General features: G+C 38.1%; 2 protein-coding genes and 1 pseudogene across 2 annotated transcripts; 1 reads left to right on the top strand and 2 right to left on the bottom strand.

The window, feature by feature from the left end:
- The first annotated feature begins 1318 nt into the window (after window positions 1-1318).
- Window positions 1319-2020, top strand: LOC149846857 (uncharacterized). The gene has a single exon (XM_089992744.1). It carries the CDS (start codon window positions 1319-1321, stop codon window positions 2018-2020), a length of 702 nt encoding a protein of 233 aa, XP_089848870.1.
- A 5308-nt stretch (window positions 2021-7328) lies between these two features.
- Window positions 7329-8840, bottom strand: LOC149846856 (putative pentatricopeptide repeat-containing protein At3g11460, mitochondrial pseudogene; annotated as a pseudogene).
- Window positions 8841-13549: 4709 nt separating this feature from the next.
- On the bottom strand, window positions 13550-17611 carry LOC149846855 (uncharacterized). The gene is made up of 5 exons (XM_089998175.1): window positions 17574-17611; window positions 17394-17450; window positions 17240-17288; window positions 14732-15006; window positions 13550-13813 (listed from the first exon to the last, which is right to left on the bottom strand). Exons 1-5 carry the CDS (start codon window positions 17598-17600, stop codon window positions 13682-13684), a joined length of 540 nt encoding a protein of 179 aa, XP_089854301.1. The 5' UTR covers window positions 17601-17611; the 3' UTR covers window positions 13550-13681.
- Window positions 17612-22238: the final 4627 nt, after the last annotated feature.

Genomic DNA, 22238 nt, shown 5'->3' with positions numbered 1-22238 from the left:
CGAGATTCCAAACAGGACCCCCAAGGTAGATTGATCAAGATTTTACCTTGGGAGCACCAAATGCAAAAACTCCCATACCAGCACCAAGATTCCAAACAGGACCGCCAAGGTAGTTTGACCAAAATTTTACCTTAAGACCACCAAATGCATAAACGCTCATCCCAGCGCCCAAGATTCCAAACAGGCCCTTAGTGTTCGTGGGCAAACATCTTTTTACAGGCGGGACCTGGCATAGGGCCCCACTCTTTAATAAAGGTGGCAGCCACTACGTGGCACCCCAGAGTTAACAGAACACTTAATAAGTGTTCAGCCCCGAACACTGGATCTGTTTCGAGAACAATGAGCACAAGAAAGAGACGTAAACAGCTTGGATTGAGTTTGAATCTGCTGAGAAAATCTAGTCCGACTTAAACAAGGTTTAACATTATCTAAACGATATTTCAACATGGTGAGAAGACTCCCTTGGAATCTGGATCACCCTTATCAAGTCTAAATTTTTCATCGAAGAACAAGGATCACATCATACGACATATGATTGGATCCATCCAATGTCCGATTTCTAACTGTCCAAACCAATGGTTAGGATTAGTCCACATCCTCACGAGAATGTGGATTAACATTCCTTGTAGTCCAGATGTATCAGTCGGATGTCTGGGATTTACTTAAGATTATATGGCATCACATGTTATAGGTTCACATCCTTTTTCCTCACCAAATTCCATTTATGATTATCTTCGGGTCATTTTGTATAATCAAATTCAAAACAGCTAAAGCATAAATCTGAACAAATGGACTAATAAAAGCCCGGCTCAACATTGACGATTAAAAAAGCAATGGTTAAAAAAATACAAAATTTTGTGATTTAAGAAAAATCATATTTTTTTTTTAAAAAAAAAATTGATTCAAGGGACGTTTTTTATTAAATCGACCATGTTGAATCTATCTATACGATCATATTTGATGAAAACAACTTGCATCATAAGATTTAAGGGGGGTACGAAGATGAGGATATGACATGGAGATGAGTGAAAACCGAACTGTGTGCATGGTGCACCTGAACCCTACCAAAAGAATAATTCCTTTCTTTTCTTGCAAGGCACATGCACTTGTCTTGTCCAAGGTCTGCTCAATAAAAACAACAAGTGGCTTTTCATTTAAGGTAGGTATTACTCTCTCTCTCTCTCTCTCTCTCTCTCTCTCTATATATATATATATATATATATATACCCACCTGCATCCACTCTGCCCAAGACATGCACGTAGGGAAACAAATACGTGCCACCATCTTCTTCTTCAAGCGCCTTTGTTTCAAAGAGCAATGTCGGCCACTACGGAGAAGAAGCATTCTATCAAGCTGGTGATCAACACAAAGGAGAAGAAGATCTTATACGCGGAAGCAGGCAAGGAATTCGTAGACTTTCTGTTCAGTTTGCTCACCCTCCCTCTCAAGGCGGTGACCAAACTCCTGTCGGAGGAGGCCATGCCGGGGAGCCTGACCAGCCTGTACGGAAGCCTAGAGGCCCTGGACGACGCGTACATGGAGCACCCCGTGACGAAGAACGTTCTGCTGGCGCCAGAGATCAATCCTCTGCTGGGGAAACCTCTGCTCGCCATCCTCCCCTCGCCTTTACCGTCGACGGTGCCACCAACCAAATACTACAGGTGCAATGGTGGCTACCATACCTATTGCCGGAACTATATAACGACCGACCCCAAGGATCATTGTGATAGTTGCGGGAGAGTGATGGACATCGACGTGACTCTTCGTCCAGCTGCTCCGAGGTTGGTGGAAGGAGGTGGGAGGACCGTCAAGGATCTCGTCTGTTACTGCATAACAGACGATCTGTTTGTGTTGCCCATAACCACTCTCTCCCTTCTGAAGAAGCTGGACATAACTGATACGAACGTATTGGAGGATAAAGAAATCAGTGTGGGAAAGGCCGAGGTAGAATCTCGCTTTCTCAATAAGCTAGGCATGTTTCAGTATAACTACAAAGTACTCAGGCCACACAAAACATAGAAAATCACTTGAGCGTGCAGCGATTTCCTTTGTAAACACAGATCAGCGCTGGATGCGAGTGTTGCACAGGCGATTTTCTGTGTTTTGTGTGCCCCGAATACTTTGTAAAGTACTCTGGGCGGATCATTTGATCTGCTCAACCTAATTGAAAACTTTATGGATACGTTTAACGTAGTCAAAATAGTAAGCAGTGACCCTTGGAGTGTATTTTTTTTATATAAAAATGCTATTTTTTTAGTGTAAAAAATTTAATACATTATAAGCTACTGATTTTTTAACCCCAAAAATAATCTGACAATACTCTTTGGAAAAACATTATCCAACGGCCAGTTTTCAATAAATAAATAAAAAGTTTTCAATAGAATGTTGAAACTTACGAGAGTAGCAAACATTATCCCATATTCAATTCTCATCTCAAAGGGAACTGTGCTTCTCACTTAAAGAAACATGAGAGTAGGGCCCATCCTTCCTGCAAACCTGCATCAAGTGGGATGTTCAGCGGAAATTGAATATAACTACGGAATCGAATGTATACACTTTGACCTGTCTGCTCTCCTCACATAGAGATATAATTTTCATTTAAAACCTACCTTTTGCCTGTTTTTCATAAAAAAACTTGTCTTTTTTGAAATTTCTAATACAGGACTAAGTTTTCTCAGAAAATTGTCAAATAAGGACTTGCTGTGACCTACCTTACCTGTAAGCGTTCAACCTGAGTTAAGGACCTGTTTGGAGTATATATCGGCGCTGGGATGGGCGTTTATCAAACTCCCGTGGTGGTCCCGTTTGGAATCTCGACTCTAGTATGGGCGTTTATGCATTTGGGATGGGAAGTGAGGCTCTTTCTCCTTTGTATTTACACTAAAGGATGGATTTGGCAGCTGCCACTTGCTAGAATGCATAAACTCCATAAACACCCATCCCAGATACCGAGCCCAAACAGACCCTAAATGTTTTAAAATGATGAAAATACCCTCTACCCTTCTCTTTCCCCACCGTCCCCACCACACTTCTTTTCTAAAAGTTATGGGTCAGAACACCGATCTGTTTGTATCATTAGAAAAGAGGTTAGGTCAATCAGAAATTCATAACATCTAAGAGTGGGTCGATTGAGAGCTCATAAGTCATAACATCTAAGCGTAGGTGGGTGTTATTTTTTATATGTTTAAAAGCCAATCATGTGTTCATGCGCTTTTTTTGGGATAATCAATGTTGTCAGTATCGGTGCTTATCGGCAGATACGTATTGTATCTCTAGAAAATCAATATGATACTGACCTGAATCGGCTATTTTCATTTATGCTTAAAAGGTACTACACCGTATTATTACAGGAATTTGTACATAATCAAATCGGCTATTTTCATTTATGCTTAAAAGGTACTACACCATATTATTACAGGAATTTGTACATAATCAAATCGGTCTGAAGTATGAACTCTGTAGCATTTTCTAATGTCTTAAAACACATCAACATATTTCTGGTTTTGTTTACAGTGTGTAGACGTGCTCAGGGCTTCTTTGCAGTCAGAGACGGTCCTCAGCGATGCCTTCCAACAGTACCTTAAATAAATCACACTATTGTTTCTTAATAAAAAATGATGGCTTGGCTTAATAACAAGCCTCTTTGGTCGTCTGCTGACCCGTGCAAAGTCAGTCTTGTACTCTTTAGGTTTCTTCATGTTTTCCTTTTTAGGTGAGTAAGTTTGTTTGATTTTGATATATCATGTCATTAGTAGCATCATCACTCTATCTTCTATCTCAAGCATCTTTGTACATTTTAAAACAAATGTATTCGTTGTAGTTTGGATTCAGTAAAGTAAAGCACATCTGATGATTGTTTCGGATTTTAGTATGGAGTTTTACATCTGAATGTCGAGTCCAATAAGAATCCAGAGTCCCACATATAAGCAGATCCGATTATGTACAAAAAAATATCCAATTAACTATTTTAAGCTAGTCAGATCAGAATTCGTTAGTACACATTTCCATCTGAATTTGAATTAGATTAGGCATATGTCGTACTCAGTAAAGCCTACATTATCTGTTTACATCCCTACACACACCACATGCGCACACGCATGGAGCAAATTAGGGCTGCACAAGAGCCGAGTTAGCTCGGCCTGACCCGTTTAAGCTCTGCTCGAACTCATCAAAGAAAATAAATGAGCTGAGCTTGAGCAAGAACTCAGGCTCGGTATATATAAATGAGGGCAGCCTCAACAGGCAATTGAGCTCAAATAAGCCCGATTAGGCTCGTTTTACATATATAGTTTATAAGGACATAGTTTTCATATACATATATTATTTTGTTAGTTGAATGATTAACAAAAGGTCTTATCTTAATGGGTAACATGTTGGTCACATGCAAAAAGACGAGTGAGTTTGAATCCCACCGTTGATGATAATCATTTCATAACATTTCACACGGATTTCAAGAGCCTTTTTATGCTAATTAAAGATGATCGGCTCCGAGCCAAGCTTAGCTGGAGTTTGACTTGAGCTGATCATGGACACGTTGCTCAAGCTCGAATTGAGATCATGCGGAACTTGAACAACCAGATTTTTCTAATTAGCCGATCCGAGCCAGCCCAAGCTCGGCTCAAACTCAGCTCGTGTGCATCCGTAGAGCAAATAAGTTCAGAGGCACCTTTGACGATGAGAATACATAAAGTGATCTGTCGAGCATAGATGATTCGGCATCACCCCGTCCATCCTGGTGATCAACGGCCAGAGACCACCAGTATGAGCTGCAACTGCTGATTTTGTCCATGCTTTTATGTGGGCCCCACAGCTTCCACAGTGGACGGGATCACATATCCCAAGTGAGATGAACGGCAGGGATTGAATATAACCGATGATCAGTTATGTACAATATGAATCTAAGTCTCTAACTGTTCTCCCCTAGATGGGGACATGGGACACACCAACTGTAAGGCTTCATGCTCGAGAAACAGCACGCCGTAACTACAGTATCAGTGCCAAGAAAGGCCATTGTGCAAAGGAACTGTAATTTTTTGCTTTTCACAATGAGGTGGAAAAGAAAAAGAGCCACATTTCTAGCAAACCTGCTGCCCACAGAGAAATTGCTACAGAATATACCATGCTTGCTTAACAATTTCCCTTTAACCTCTCTCCATCTTGACTTGAATGGAATAGGAATTTTGTGCTTGATATTCAAAGACCTTTCTCTCTCTCTCTCTCTCTCTCTCTCTCTCTCTCTCTCTCTCTCTCTCTCTCTCTCTCTCTCTCTAAATTTTTGATATGTTAACAATAACTCTAAGGGTACAAGAATTCCATGTTGGACTGTGCGAGAGAGTAAGAACACAATTGAAATTAAAAATAGAACCAAACTGTGACCAGAGTAGAAGCAAAATAATCTGGCTAAACATTTTAAGCTATTCATCTATTAACCCATTGATATATTCCAGCAAAGTTCAATAGAATATCTAATAACCCATTGATATATTCTAGCAAAGTTCAATAATAGAATGCTTTCATTTCTAACACCTTTCGTACCTAAAATACATTGAAATACAAGAAACAAACCTACTCTTTCAATATATAACTTTTTTCTACACTCTTAAGTTCCCTTGTTCCTTCAATACTTGAAACAGCACGCCTTCTAAGATGCTCTAGGAGGTAAGCGATTATTGAATATCAAACAAGCCATAATTAATTGTTATGAAAACTACAATCTAAACCAAGCAAACCACAAGATAGACAGAAGAAAGAAAACAAGATAAGATACAAGATTTATGTGATTCGGCACACAGGCCTACGTCAATGGGCGAAAGAGGAGCAAAAATCCACTAGCTAGATCTAAGGGAAATACAGAGGTGAGATATAGAGCTCTCAAAACGTTAATCAACAATACACCCGAAACTCTCAAACCCTACTCTCAAAGGAGGTGGCTATATATATATATATATATATATATATATATATATATATATATATATATATATATATATATATATATATATATATATATATATATATATATATATATATATGACGAAAGGCATAAAACCCTAGCCTGTATAAAAAAGAAAAAGTTACAAAACTATACAAGTTCATACTGCAGGGACTCCACCCGCACACCCCTGGAGGGGTTTGTGGTGGGCTCCGGTTTCGGGCCTAACAGCCAAATCCCTCTGCCACCACAACAAACCCCAGTGAAGGTTTACATTCCACAGACACCAAAATATTTTTGAATCGGGTCATGGTTCGGAAGAGATCTAGAATTCAAGACACAACATTAATTTTCTCCACTATTTCCAAAGATCTTGGAAACATCATTTCTATCACCAATGGTTGAGAGTAACTGAAGAACTTTTATTACTATATATGCTGGATATGTAGAATTCCAAACCAAAATTTTGAGGGCTGAGCAGGACTCCAAGAAAGAGATGGTATTTCAGTTGTCAACTTCAACTGAAGCTGTTGGTGCTGGTGGCCAGGATTGCACCTGTTTGTGTTCCTACATGAAGAATTCCAAGATTCCAAATTTGTATCAGACAACGGATGGTATGATTAGTGTTACAACTACCATGACATGAATATATTACATAGGAAGTTTGATCTGCATGCTTCTGCTACACAGTTCCATGCAATAAATTACTTGGGATGTTCCTGACCAACCTTGGCAAGCTTGTAATCTGTATAGCCCACCGCATCTACTTCAACCTCTGTATCACAATTGTTCAGCGCATTTCTACAACATCCTTCCTTATGTCATTATATACTGTTCCGCTTGGAGTCATTCTGTAATCTAAACAACAGTTGCTTTCATATGACCAGATAAAACAGGCTGGCAAGAAATAAAATAACTGTACATTGCATAATGTAGTTATGTTCAATTCCAAGTTTCTCTCCTCTTTCGGGCAACAAGCAATTCCAAGTGCCATCAAGTTTGAGATGAAGATATTCTCTTCATTTAACATTGAGCATAAATCGTGAAATTTTGACTATTTCCAGCATGTTACAGAAACAAAAATGCAGAAGAATTTTCCATCTTATAAAATTGTGATTTCCATTTACTCGTGTATCTACAGTTGCCGCTCATAGTTGCTACTTGCAATGGAGATGATAGAACCTGATGCACAAGGCACCAGTGAATAAATATTGGGCATAATCGATACATTTAAATATCATGTGATTTCTGCTCATCTCCGTCAGAGGCTTACCAAAACAGAAACATGGGATTAATACCATGTAGTTCCTTTTGGGTATAAATGTGTGGCCAGAAAAGATTCTGAGGAACAGAACATGCCTAATACTTGATGATTAAACTTTTCAACATATACGGTCACGAGGGGCATAACCCTGGACCTGAAACGAATGTGCGGAATCTATGGTTTATCTCCACCAAGCTTCGACCAGGAACCTTTCTCAGCTGTTGTTCTTTTATCAACTTTCTTAACCGAACTACATCATCCCATCTACCAGCTTCAGCATAGATATTTGACATAAGAACATAACAGTTAATAGTTTGATGATCCAATTTGAAGATCTGTTCAGTCACAAGCTCGGCCAGCTCCACGTTGCGGTGAATTCTACAAGCACCAAGCAGGGCTGCCCAAACGCCAGCATCAGGCTGCATTGGCATTTTCTCGATGAAATCATATGCTTCAACCAGTCGATCAGCACGACCAAGAAGGTCCACCATACATGTGTAGTGCTCAAGACCAGGTACAAGGCCGTGATCTCTTCTCATGCTATCAAAATGCTTCTGTCCTTCCACAAGACTCGCATGACTGCAAGCAGTTAAAATGGCCGTGAAAGTAAAAGCATTTGGCTTCACTCCTTGGTTCCGCATGTCATCAAAGAGCAAAAGGGCATCCCTACCATGTCCATGTGCTGCATATGCCCCAATCATAGCACTCCAAGATAAGATACTTTTCTGATTTAAATTATCAAATGCTTTACGTGCCAATTCTACACTACCACATTTTGCATACATGTCAAGAAGTGCATGACTAATCGAGGGGTTGGAATCGAACCCCTTCATTTCTACTAACTCATGCATCTGTCTCCCCGTGTTTAGAGCCCCTAACCTAGCACAGGTGGCAATTACACTAACCATTGTTATGTAATCACACTCAACACCCTCAGTCTGCATTCGTCTGAATAGCCTGATAGCTTTCCTCCCCTCATCATTATTTTCATAAGCAGCGATCATGGCATTCCAAGAAACTAAGTTTCTAACATGCATCCTATCAAACAAAGACCTAGCAATATCAACATTCTTGCATTTTGAATACATCGAGATCAAAGCATTCACCAAAGAAATATCTGAATCCAATCCTAAATTAAATGCATAAGCATGAATCAGCATTCCTTGGTAGAGTTGATCCAAATTTGCACAGGCAGGAAGAACGCTCACCAATGTAATCGAATTTGGCCTTACTTCTGATTCCAACATCTGACTGAAAGCCTCTAAAGCCTCCTTAAAAAATGCATTTTGAACATAACCAGCGACCATAGCCGTCCATGAAGCTGTATTTTTCACCTCCATCTCACTGAAAATCAACTGTGCATTGTGCATATCACCACACTGAGAATACATTGCCACCAGCGAGGTCTGAACAAAGATATCGGAACTGAAACAATTCTTAATTACACTGCAATGTGATTGCTTCCCTTCAGAAAGAGCTGACAGAACAGCACACGAGCGAACCACAAACGGAAAGGTGAAGTGGTCCGGCTGCAGACCCTCCCTGTGCATCTGGCTGTATAGAACAAGAGCCTCTTCACACGGCCTGGAATCAGCGTAACCTCTGATAACAGTGTTCCAAGTGAACACATCTCTCTGAGGCATTACGTCAAACAGTTGGCGCGCATAGTCCATACTAACGCTTACAACATTGGAAACGCTTATGAGCTTGGTGGTCAACGAAAGATTCGAAGAGAACCCCTTGGTGATGATGTGTGCATGGATCACTTTGACTTCTCTTAGAGAGGAGCACTCGTTCAAGAGTGAATTGTAGGTAGCGGAAGAGTGATAGCAACAACAGAAGAAGGCATAACAGGAGGTGGGTAGTCGGATTCTTGGTGTAGGCTTGCACAAAGAAGAGAAGGAGAGAAGAAGATGGTGATGGGCAATCGGGTATCGTAGAAGCAGAAGATGGGAATGCATCTTTTGGTCCTACGGCGAATAGTCATGGGTGGCTGATTAGGGAGAGAGCAGAATGGTGAACAAAATCACTTCCTTCTGTGGCTCCAAGCATTCAAATGAAAGCGAGACAGACAGACTTGGTGGTCGTTCTTGCAGTCTTTTTAGCTGTTGGCAGTTTGATTAGGTGCAATAAGTTGCTCGTTACTAGCAGCAACCACCAGGGTGCAACTACATACATTCTACGGATCAAACCCGAGTCGGATATAATTAGAGATTGGATGAAAGTTGATAGGGTCCGGAATCAGTCCGACTGGGACAAGTAGAACCTATGCCAAATCCGGGTGCTAGCATATAGAGTCCGGATCGGGTGCAATATGATTGCACAAAAAATTGTGCATTAATCTCCCCCATCACCCTCCATCAGGTCTTGGGTCCCACACTTAATAGTCCCGGTTCCCAAGATGGAGGGTGATGAGGTGCTTAATGTACAAATATTTGTGTAATCATATTGCACCTGATCTTTTCGCTAACATATATTCGATATCCAACCCGATTCTGAATTGAATCGGTTGGATTTAGTTAAGAAGACTAAATCTGATTAGTAATCAGGTTTGGATTCTGTTTAGGATTTCATAACAGTATCCGACATGTAACTTTTTGGATTCGATATTAGCTTTTTTCCATCCGAATCCGAATCCAATTAGCCAATATCCGATTAGTCAGATTTGGTATTGGCTACATCCCACCCAATCCGAACCGTTTACATCCAAAGGCTATATCTAATGATGATTAAGAAAGCGGATCAGGCCCAAGGAATCCGTCTAAAGACATACGGGATCCACAAGGACTTGTGGTGCACCCGTCCATGAACGGGGTGCTGCTGAGGAAGGTGGACCTTTGGACGCCATCCATCAGTAGTGCATTTGATGGCAGGCCATCCAAGACTCCAAGGTTCTTAGGACTTTCAAGACCTTCTGGTTCAGCATAGTGACTTGCGCTTCACAAACTGTGAATTGCACAAATATTTGTGCATTAAGCACCTGATCACCCTCCATTTTTGGGAGAGGGCCTATCAGTTGTGGGGCCCAAGGCCTGATGGAGGGAAATCAGGTGCTTAATGCATAATTTTTGTGCCATGTGATTGCACTTGATCCGCACTCTCTCAAACCCTATTTAGAAATGGCACCAATCTCGGAGTTTGAGAAAATCTCGAAGAAAATTCTCATGATAAGTTTTTGTTTTGGAGAAAGTCTCAATAAAACACAGGATATATAAAAGTAAAAATATAAGAAATACATAACTACAAGAACATCTAAAAACATAAAAATATTATAAAAGTGTTTTTATCATATTAATATAATATCAAAATTATGATATTTTCATAGTAGGCAACATATTAGAAAAGGATATATATTTGCTATTGTCTATTGTATATATAATCTAGTTGAAAAATCGTAGGTGCTAGTTGTATCTACGAGTACCACATACCACGCCTTCAAATTGTAACCTTCCCATGGCATACAGGCTACTGAAACATTTTTCCTCAAAGCTTGTTGCCCACCAACGCACCATCTGCCAAAATTTGCCCCTTTTTAAGGTATTCAATCTCACCACATAGATGTGTGATGTTTTTTTTAACTGGAGATCACATTTTAAATGACCTTTTATAAATATAAAAATGTGATTTTTTAAGTCATAAAATTTTGGTATAATGTGAGCCATTGTTTTTTGAAGCCCTTGGAAAACCAACTTGCAGGCTGAAAAAACATGATTTCTACTAAAGCAACTAATAGATCACATTTATAAGGCTAAATCTACAAAAAAGAAGACAATGTGAAAAAATGGTGTTTTCCACTAGATTTCATGTACAAATGATTAACAAATATATATCCATTAAAAATATCCCAAATTTTCTGTGGAATAATCTCGTTTTTTCAGACTATCAAAGCATTCTCAAAGTGCCGCCTATATTTGTCATAGGCAACATATTATTTGGTCAAACGCATTTTGTTATGTAATGGAAGATCTGTATGACAGTAGGAAGGTGGTTTTCAGGTAAAAAAAATGGATGCCTTCAATACAGAAGTAGCCTTGTGGGGTGAAAAACACCTGTGTGCTGTTCACTAACAACCCACAACCATGATTAATAATTAATTACTCTGTAAAATATTCTGCTTTCCCACTTGTCCATCATCCCTTCTATAGGTTGTAGAGCACAGAATATTCATGGAGAAGAAAATGTTCAAGAAGGGAGCACCAATGTTGCAAATCTGACAAACATGACAATTGTAAAAGGCGAGCTGAAACTTCTTGCAGCAAAAGCAAAAGTAAAACAATGCATGTACAAACCAACTATCAATAAAGTTACAGAATTCATGAATTCACGCTTATTTCAGCAAAACCAAAATGACATTGTAGAGCACAGAATATTCATGGAGAAGAAAATGTTCAAGAAGGGAGCACCAATGTTGCAAATCTGACAAACATGACAATTGTAAAAGGCGAGCTGCTTAAACTTCTTGCAGCAAAAGCAAAAGTAAAACAATGTATGTACAAACCAACTATCAATAAAGTTACAGAATTCATGAATCCACGCTTATTTCAGCAAAACCAAAATGACATTTTTATTGCAAGCTAGTTAACATGGTGTTAACATTTCATAGGCAATATGCAAAAGTATCAAACAGATTGTTGAGTCCTGCTGTCTGCAACTCGTGAGAACAACACAAGTCTGCTGAAGAAAGCAACGTGCAAATAGCAGATCCCCATTAGCTACCCTTTCCCTTAGGTCTTGCCAATCTTCTAAATGCATAGCAGATATTGTCATCATGAAGGGAAAAAAGGAAAAAAAATGGTAGCTCTCAGGGTGAATCGGCATTTTACCTGGGTCAGTACTCAATGTTTGTTTGTCTCAGCTGATCAAGGTGAAGGCTTTTCAATGTGATTGCCAAAAGCAAAATCATCTTAATAAGATCAGGCAACAACTTGGAGACAGGGAACACAGATAGTCAAGCAGGCGTTCTATGCACCATTTGGTTTATAAATAGAAATACCAAGTGTGGACATGTCTGGCTTTGGCAGGCAACTGATTGAAAGGCTCAGCGGCAAGGTCACTGTCACAAGGCACGGGATGGGATAAGAAGTTGAATAGGCAACAGGGCATTTGCTAGGAGCACATTAAAGCAATATTTCTTATTAGGTTAATGTTTCCTATTGTGCTCATTCAAACTAATGTAAACTCCATAAAGTCACCTACATTAAAATCACACCAAGGAAAAGATTACTGTTCACTTTATTAAAAGCTCTGTATCTTTTCCATTTAGGGTATTTATCACATAAAACATTAAAGGCCTGTTTGTTTCATTCCATGGAAGGGACCACTGTTACATGGGAAGTGGTACAGCTCTCTACAAAGTCCTGCTAGCACAGATGGGGTCCACTTGTGTTAGCATGACACTTTTCCACTGTGATGATTACATGTTTGTTTCACACAGGGAGCATTTGTTTCATGCCATTTCCTATGAAAGAGGCTCTCTTTCCTAAGAAATAGGACCTCTTTCTTGCAAAGAGTGAAACAAAATCTCTATGAGAAATATACGGTAGGGCCCCACATAATAAATGGAAAATATAAAAAACAGCAGCTTTCCGGTAAAAATGAATTCATACCCCCCCCCCCCCCCCCCGGAGAAACACTTTATCTCCAAGGTCGCTCTTTCAAAGAGGCTTCCCTTGAGGGGAAGTGATGCCAGCTCATCATTGTCCCATTAAAATTACATGAAACATGCAAGCCCTTAATTATTGATTTCCTTTCATTTATGAATCAAAAATAAAAAATCTCAACGGTCGTTATAATGGAAACTCAATAATTTCAGGTTAGATATAGAAGAAACAAAGTCAACTGAAGGGTGTAGTCACTATCAACTATTAATTCTTCAGTATTAACCTGATTTAAACTAATAGGGATCTATTTTTAATTAAATGGGATGAAAGATAGGAACCCGCTTAAAACTATTTGGGGTATCAAAAATTGCTCAATTTATGTTGAAGCTCTGAAAAAATCTCCATTTTTTTTTTTGGAAAGGCAAGCTGGGGTTAGGCAGACCCCTACCAGTTCATTAATTCAATGTAATAACCGTAGATTTAAATGACTTCCTTTGAAGGATGCCAGTCCAGGCGATTATCCTTCATATTTTGGATATCCCCGACCTAGCCAGTTTAGCTAGGTGCCTGGCCAAAAAAACAGATGCATGACTTACTTTAACTACTTGTATCCTATCACATTTGTACAAAAAATCTTTCAAAAAAATTGGAGTTGCGTTTGCCTGGCCTCTACAGACATCAACTATCTATAAACAAGCGCATTCATCAATAACAAAACGAGATATATTGATTGGTAAAGTGTACATGCAGGAGCAACAAAACCTTACGAAACTTAAAGGTTCATCTGTAACTTTCTTCGATGGAAACGGATGGAGAGAATAGATCAGATGATGGAGGTTCATACAGATATCTACAATCTCAATGGAAACATTGTAGCAATACTATTATGGGGCCTGTGTCTCTTCACTGGTGAGCCGCTCGAATGGTGAACCACATGGAGCAACAAGACCAAGTGAACGCATCACCCTTTGTTGCCTTGCTCTTTTATCAGAAATACTGTCTGAAGGATCAAGCACCTGATTGAGATGTTAAAAGATTCCCAATTATGTCAACACAAAAGAGAAGTCTGATAATGCATCAAGCAGCCTAGTTGGACCATGCAACTGTTAGTGTTTAATGTAACTAGGGACACCAACAGTCGGGTTTGGACCAAATTAGCTGTCTCAGCTCTTTGAATCATATATTTCCACCTAAAAACATTTGTAACTACTTTGGGTGAAAGACCACTCATGACAACAACACAATCCAGTAGACTATAGTCACTTGCTTGCTAAGATTGATAGGTCAGTAAGATTCTCCACTTTCTTAGCAAGTATTTAACTGATCTAAGATTCAGACAATCAGTTCCTGCTAACTCGACCTGGTCCATAGGTTCAAGAACTTTTACAAAAACCGACAAGCCCTATGCCCATGAAATCTGAGTAAAATGCCAAACTCAGGCCAACCTATGGTTAAGCATTGTAGCGACATATGAATTAGGCACCTAGAGTACCAGACAGGAGGGCTTTGGTTATCATTATTCTACTGAATGAGGAAGCACCTGAGAATGAAGAACCTTTGCTTTAACAAGGGGTTTGAAATAGGACACACAACTGGCTGAAGGCTGGATAATTGGTTCAATAATCTTTCACCAGACAACCATATAATACTGTTTTTGTTTGCCAGAATCATCTTCTAAACCTTTGAAATGCAATTGGCTCAATCAACTAAATATAAAAAAAAATCCCAAAGTAGATTATTTACCAAAGTTGAGCTGGATCATTCAAAAACATTTGCCCGTCCCCCAGGCCCCAATAAGAAAAGAATGCAACACAACAAAAAATAAAAAAGGAAAAAATAATCGAATAAGGCCACTACATAATCTTTAGGTCAACCTGGGTTTTGATTCTCAACCTAGAAAGAGAACATGATTTGAACAAAGGGAAGAAACTTACAGGGATCGAAACATCTGTATCTTTGTCAGCCAAACTGGATGCATCTTGCTTCTTGCTACTGGATGCTTCTTGCTTCTGCTTCCTGCTACTGGATGCTTCTCGCTTCTTCTTTTCAGTAGATACTTCTTCCTTCTTGTCACTGGATGCTGCTTGCTTCCGCTTCCTACTGGATGATCCTTGCTTCTTCTTGTCACTGGGTGATTCTTTCTTCTTCTTGTCACTGGATGCTTCACGCTTCAGCTTCTTGTCAACAGGTGTTTTAGCTTTGCCTTTACCTGTACAGAGAATATTTTATAACTGGTAAATATTTTTGTCAAAGACCACACAAATGAACAGAGGCAGCTTTTTGAAGATACCAATTACCAAGAGAATCTCAATTTGGTTGAACATTGACAAAAGTCAAAAGCTCATTCTAAGAGTGCTTTAACAGATAAGAGACCCTTTACAACTTTCTTGATGCTCGACTCAGAGGACAGCAAACATCAAGCAAGGGTCATCTTACCTTGCACAGCTACTCACCTAATAATATGCTGGCATACAGAGATTTAACAAAATAAATGTAAATGATATACTACTGGGCTTGATGAAAGCAAAATGGATCAAAGGAAAACAAATTGGGCGTTGACATTTCCCTTTCTCAGAAATGCAAAATATGTGCCACTAATATTCACTAACCAAATAAACAATGTATAATTAAAAAAGATCATTATGTGAATAAAAGCATAAAAATAGATTTTAATCTCAACTATACATTTTTATAATGTGCATAACCTAATCCTTAACAAAAATAACTAGCATGTCTTCAAAATGAGAAGAATATATGGTTCACCACTATGTCACATGGGTGAGGGGGCGGGGATGCTGCACTTTCAAAATCCAAAAAATGGACCGAAATGACCCTGGGTGCGCGGTCAACGCACCCAGGGTCGGGTTGACCGCACCCGGCTAGCCGAATCCCTGTTACATACAACAACAACACCTTCATCCCAAAACGAATCCCTGTTACATAGGTTCACCATAATTGCATCATTAAGATTTACACTCACATTTGGGGCAAAAAATGATGGAATCTTACAAAATGCCAGAGTCCAGACAGAAATCTGTATATCTAAAAAGCCTTTAAACCAAGCAATTTTTTTCTTTTTTAGTGGATACACAGGTGAAATTTCATAGAACTCAGAAAAGAACTGCGGTATAATTCTTAGATCAACTCATCTTCAACTTTGGAAATCCTCAAGAAAGTTGAAGATGAATCCTTTTACCTTTTCTCCTTTGTAGAACCTTTTCCTCTAAAATCAGATAAAATTTGGTTTTCATGGTATTTCCATCACCTCATGATCTTTAGCATAGTTCTAACAAAGAAACTATTTTTCCGTACACAAAAAGCTTGGCAAAAGTTTCTTCTTTGTGAAGAAAAGCAATTGAAATTTTCGGATGAGATATATTTCTCCTTTTTCTTTTACAAGCTATAATTTACTCTCTAGTATAAAGTATCATCGTGCAACCAGGATGCACTAAAATATCACCTTCAATTTCCATGTATCTCATTCCTCATGATTGTAGAAGATCACAGATGGGACCAGAGAGAGAGAGAGAGAGAGAGTAATATTGCTCATCTACATTGTCCTTGGCTTGCTCAATATCTGTCTTAATTGAAAAAAAAAAACTCTTGGCTGCTCAAGTTTTACAAGTCTTGATCTACTGAAAGTCCAGTTGAATAAAGAAGATGGTGCATGTGGAGTTTATATTTCCATGTTAATCTTCTCATTAATGAAGCAACAATCAACTGGTGACATGTTTTCCTCTCAATGTATGGGAATCTAGCATTTATGTGAATGTTTATTGTTTGCCTCACCCAAAAATAGGAAGATTCAATTCTATCCCCAAATCCACCAAATAGGGACTTTTATCTAAATACTTTTCTTGGTGCAAGTGTGTGTGCATGCACATATACATACCATGCATTAAGGTGATGAGACCCTATTTGGCCTTGACCCTTCCTCTAGTTATGGCATTAGCTTCTTGCTCCTCAAAGATAATATTCTGCCTCCAACAAACCCACAACACTTGAAGTTGGCTTTCTTACCTCTAAAAGCCCAGGCCCAATATACACTTCATGCAATCATGGTTGGAAAAGAATTTTACCTTTTCCAAAGTTATACTTTGAGGGTGTGTTTGACATGCTGACAAAACAACACAAACTGAACACTATCTAAGATGCAAATGACACTTGAATCCACACAAAAGACATGCTTATAAATATTGCAAATCATGCAAATGGCACATATCAGCTACTAACATAGATCAGCTAATAGGTCCAAATAAATTTAATGGAAAACCCAAGAACAATTCTAACATTAACTAAAAATGTCATCTTAGCATAATAGATTTACGTAATCTAAACTCCATCAACCAGAAATGTCCTGCTTTACACATGAACTAAGATCATATATTCCAAAATTAAGATACTACAGCAAACAAAATATGTCAGTGACAGATATAACACACCTTTTGAATTGGAAGGTTTTGTCTTTTGAGATTTGATATGGCTAAGATCCTGCAGACCAATGAAAAGTAAGTTTTCACTGCTAGAAGTCCGAGACAGACTAAACTGAAACTAAGGAGAAAAATCATTTCTAAGTGCTCAAGAGGATCCAATTACCTGCTCCAAAAATTTCTGAAAGGTAACACTTAGGTCACCATTGTTTTGCTCTAGAATCTAACATGACAATGTAAAACATAAACATCAAATTACAACAACAAAGAGATAAATGAAAAAGAAGGAATAGCTTGATTGAATAAAATAAAAAGCACCAGAAAAAGAAAAAGCTCAACAGCATACATTGTTGAAGTCAGATCGATCCATCATTGGGTCCACATACAAACTGCAGGAAACATAAGGAGTCTACAATCACAAATGCTAAACATTCCTTACCCCTTCCTCTCTCTCTCACAGACATACATACAAAATGAAAAAACAAAAACATATTGGAAACTCTTTTAGTACTTGACTCCTTTCACCATGGTGAAGTACATAACTGATATTGTAATGGAGGTAAACTCCAAACAGTTAGAAGTTTTCCATTATGTAAAACGGGTGATTATGCAACTAAAATTCTTGTACCAAGTTAATGAGAAAGTTGTTATTAAAACTTTGCGGGGTGCGGGGTGTTTGTGTGTGTATATATATATATATATATATATATATATATATATATATATATATATATATATATATTGATAAAAATGGACTTGATTAAGGTTAACTGAATCTACTTTTGGATAGAAATGGACCTCAGTGTGGTTGACTTCACATATCACCAAGAAGCTGTGTCCAAGTGTCGCACCCAGCATGTGGTTGACTTCACACACACACACACACACATATATATATATATATATATATATATATATATGTGTGTGTGTGTGTGTGTGTGTGTGTGTGTGTAATACCCGATAGGGGTATTTATGTCTTTTCACATAGTTGTTTTATAAAACAACTATATTTCTTTTAATTAGGTTTTTTTTCTTTTTCTTTTTTATTTTCTTATTTTTTGTAATAGCCAAAAAGGGGCTCCACCATAGAGTCGTTGGGGGCTTCCAATGACTCCATGGGAGCCCCCTTTTGGGCTCTTCTTTTGAGGCCTTTTAGCCCTCCTTTTTTCCTTTGATTCTTTGTATAAATAGGGGTGACCCCCTTTGTATATTTTCATGCTTGAGAGCTCTCGCTTTTTCAATAAAGAGACTTCTATATTTTTGCCTATCTCAAGGCATGTGTATGTGTTGTCCCTTTGTGGACTTGGCTATTGTCTCTTTTGTTTGTCCATTGTAGGACATTGTAAGTGCTTATAACACTCCTTGTATTTTCGCATATCTCATTACATGGTATCAAAGCCACTCGATTCTTAGAGGAAGAAGTGTGGTACGTATATTTTTCATCTATTGTCTCCCTTCTTCTCACTTCTTGGTGGCATTATGGAAGCAAAAATCGATCTATCCTTCAAACTCAATGGAAAGAATTACATAATGTGGGCATCGGCAATGAAAAATAATTTCAAAGGCAAAAAACTTTGGGATTATGTTATGGGTTTCATTCCAGAACCTAAATTAGAGCTCACAAAGATCGAAGGTGGACAAGAAAAGGCTCTTGAGGGAGATGCTCGCCTCAAAGTCATTGAAAATCATCAAAAGGAAGTAGAAGATTGGGAAAACAATCACGCAAAAATCCTTTCTTGGTTCATGAACAACGTCAAACTCAAGGTATGTGCTAATATAACTAAATTTCATCGGGCTTGGTTTTTTATGAAGGGTATATATACCCAAAAGGATCTTGCAAGAGCTTATTTTTTGCAAGAAAAAATTAGAACCACCAAACAAGGTGATTCAAGTATTCAAGACTACTATAGTGCTTTAAACCCACTATGGGATGAGTTGGATCTTTTAGAGCCAAAATGGGTTGCTATGGAAGATGTCGAATTAAGACAAAAGCAAATGGAACAAGATAGATTGTTCAAATTCTTATTTGGGCTACGTCCCGAATTTGAGCAAGTGAAGTCATCACTTCTCCATAGATCCATCTTTCCTCCTATAGAGGACGCTATTGCCGAGATCACCCAAGAAGAAACACGACTTGGGATGAGTAAGAATGTTGATGAAGTGCTTGTCGTTTCTAAACCTGGCAATAATGTAAAAACCTACAAGCCCCCCACTTTGGTAAGCAAGGAAACTACAATAGAGGAAGAAAAATTATTGTATGTCATCATCGCTATGAACCGGGTCACATTGAACTCGCTTGCCCAAAGCTCAATGGAACTTTCAAGCCTAAGGTGGCCTCTCTTGAAGAATCTACCACAAAAGAAGATGAAGGCAAGAATGGTTACCTCAAAGAAACCTTTGGTCAAATATCCACGACTTTTCAACAAATCCTTAAAGCTACTTCCTCCACATTGGGTGCAGCCATTGCATCTACATCATCACCCAGTACGTACTCTTGGATCTTAGACTCCAGAACATCTTTTCATATGATCCCTCATGAAAATGCTTTAATTGATGTTTGCACCAATTCAAAAGGATCTTGTGTTTCTACAGCCACTATAACTTTTTTGAAAATTTCTAGTATTGGAACTCTAAACTCCAAAAATTCTCAAAAAAAATTTGTTCCAAAAGTTAGAGTGGTTCCAAAATTAAATTTAAACCTTTTTTTGGTCTCCCAGATTGTCGACCATAGATGTGAAATATCTTTTTCATCTAATGATTGCTTTGTGCAGGATCTCCGGTCCGAGAAGCGGATTGGGCAAGGCCATAGGAAGGAAGACCTTTACTATATGGATCATCTAAACCTTCCTACAAATTATTTTTGTTCTTATGTCCAAGAGAAAAGTATTTAAACTTGGCATAAAAGGCTTGGTCATCCAAGCTATTAAAAAATGTATCTTTTTCCATTTGAAAACAAATTTTGTAAGAAAAAAGACATTAATTGCAAAGATTATATTTTTGGAAAAATGAAGTCTATTCCTTTTCCAACTAGAACATTTATTTTTTTAAGATCCTTTGAATTGGTACACTCGGATGTTTGGGGTCAATCTCCGTTCATGTCTAAAGGGGGTTACTCTTACTATGTCACTTTCATCGATGACTTTACTCGATATGTTTGGATCTATTTCCTTAGTCATAAATCAGAAGTGTTTTCCTTCTTCAAAGAATTTCATATAAAAATTCAAAACCAATTTCAAAGTAATATATCTACTTTGAGAACCGATTCCGGTGGTGAATACTTGTCTAATGAATTCCAAAATTATTTAACACAAAATGAAATTTGTCATAAAAAATCATGCTCTAGGACTCCGCAACAAAACGGACTAGCGGAAAGAAAGCATAGGCATATTATAGAAACCGCTAGAACATTGCTTGTCTCTAGAAATATTCTGAAATTTTTTTGGGCCGAAGTCGTCCTAACCTCAACATACCTCATCAATAGAATGCCTTCCTCAAAATTAAAGAATGCCTCTCCTTATGAAAAACTCTTTGTTCTCTTGCATAAGAGAGATAAGTTGTCTCCAAAGGCAATTGAATGTGTTTTTCTAGGTTATGGGGAAAATAAAAAAGGCTATAGGTGTTTTGATTTAAAAAATGACAAGCTTTATGTTTCAAAAGATGTAACTTTCTTAGAAGATGAGAATGGTTTTGAAAAAATGGAATCATTACATGAAATTGATTATATATTTTTGCATGATGTTATTGATGACATAAATGATGATTCTATTAATCATCTCGAAAATACATATGACACTTGTGAAGTGTCCAATTTTGATATATCACCACCAAGTGATGGTACTAATAATGAAAAAATTAATGTTTACACCCGAAGAGATCAAGAAAGGCCTATTAGTGCCCTTAAGAGATTCTCTCAAATTTTTGAATCTTCAGAAGAGCCCCCCATTAGGCGCTCTTCTAGAGAATCAATACCACCCAATAGGTTTGTATCCTATGAGTCTTTAGCACCCAATTATCAGGCATGTTTAATAACTTTACATTCATATTATGAACCCACTCATTATAATCAAGCTAAGACTCTACCACATTGGGTTGAAGCAATGAAAATAGAATTAGATGCACTAAAAAAGGCTAATACTTGGAAAATAATCAAACTCCCTCCGCATAAAAAACCTATTGGATGTCGTTGGGTCTTTAACGTTAAAACTAAAAGCGATGGTTCCCTAGAAAGATATAAAACCAGGTTAGTAGCAAAGGGATATTCACAAGAGTATGAAATTGACTATGAGGAAACATTCACTCCTGTGGCCCGAATGACCAGTGTCAGAACTCTAATAGTTGTCACATCAACCAAAAAATAACCTATATATCAACTCGATGTGAAAAATGCATTTCTAAATGGGAATTTAAATGAAGAAGTATATATGGATCGACCACCTGGAATTAATATTGGACAAGGACAAACACTTAAGCTTTTAAAAGCCTTGTATGGTCTTAAACAAGCTCCCAAGGCTTGGTATGATCGTTTTAGTGATATTATGGTTAAATTAGGATTTCATTCCTATTATACTGACACTGCTCTCTTTGTTAAAAGTGTAGGTACTAGTATTGTTATCTTATTACTTTATGTTGATGACATGATTATCACTAGGAATGATCAAAATAGTATTGTCGATGTTAAACCATGTTAAAAAATAATTTTGACATGTTTTATTTAGGCTTTCTTAGATATTTTCTTGGCATTGAAGTCACATATTCTCCTCGATGATATATTTTGTCACAGATATATGTACTAAGTCTAGCATTTCAGATGACAAAAAGGTAGAGACTCCAGAGGTCATTAATGCTAAATTAAGGTTGGAGGATGGGGTTCTTCTGAAAGATCCCACACCCTACAGACAACTCATTGGATCTCTCACTTACCTAACCATCACCAGACCAGACATCGTTCATGCGGTTCACTCTACAAGCCAATTTCAGCATGCTACTACAACTGTGCATATGAATGTTGTGC

The sequence above is a fragment of the Nuphar pumila genome, chromosome 2 (genome assembly GCF_984573655.1).
Source record: "Nuphar pumila chromosome 2, dmNupPumi1.hap1.1, whole genome shotgun sequence".
Classification (NCBI taxonomy): domain Eukaryota; kingdom Viridiplantae; phylum Streptophyta; class Magnoliopsida; order Nymphaeales; family Nymphaeaceae; genus Nuphar; species Nuphar pumila.
The sequence above is the reverse complement of the archived record's forward strand: the minus strand, read 5'-3'. Positions and strand labels throughout refer to the sequence as shown.

Excerpts from the sequence above, each read along its gene's own strand:
- LOC149846855 (XM_089998175.1), bottom strand. The coding sequence starts at position 17,600 with ATGATGGATCGATCTGACTTCAACAAT. Across the intron at positions 17,451-17,573 it reads ATCGATCTGACTTCAACAAT|ATTCTAGAGCAAAACAATGG; the intron begins GTATGCTGTTGA and ends TTGTCATGTTAG. Across the intron at positions 17,289-17,393 it reads TTCAGAAATTTTTGGAGCAG|GATCTTAGCCATATCAAATC; the intron begins GTAATTGGATCC and ends ATTGGTCTGCAG.
- LOC149846857 (XM_089992744.1), top strand. The coding sequence starts at position 1,319 with ATGTCGGCCACTACGGAGAAGAAGCATTCTATCAAGCTGGTGATCAAC.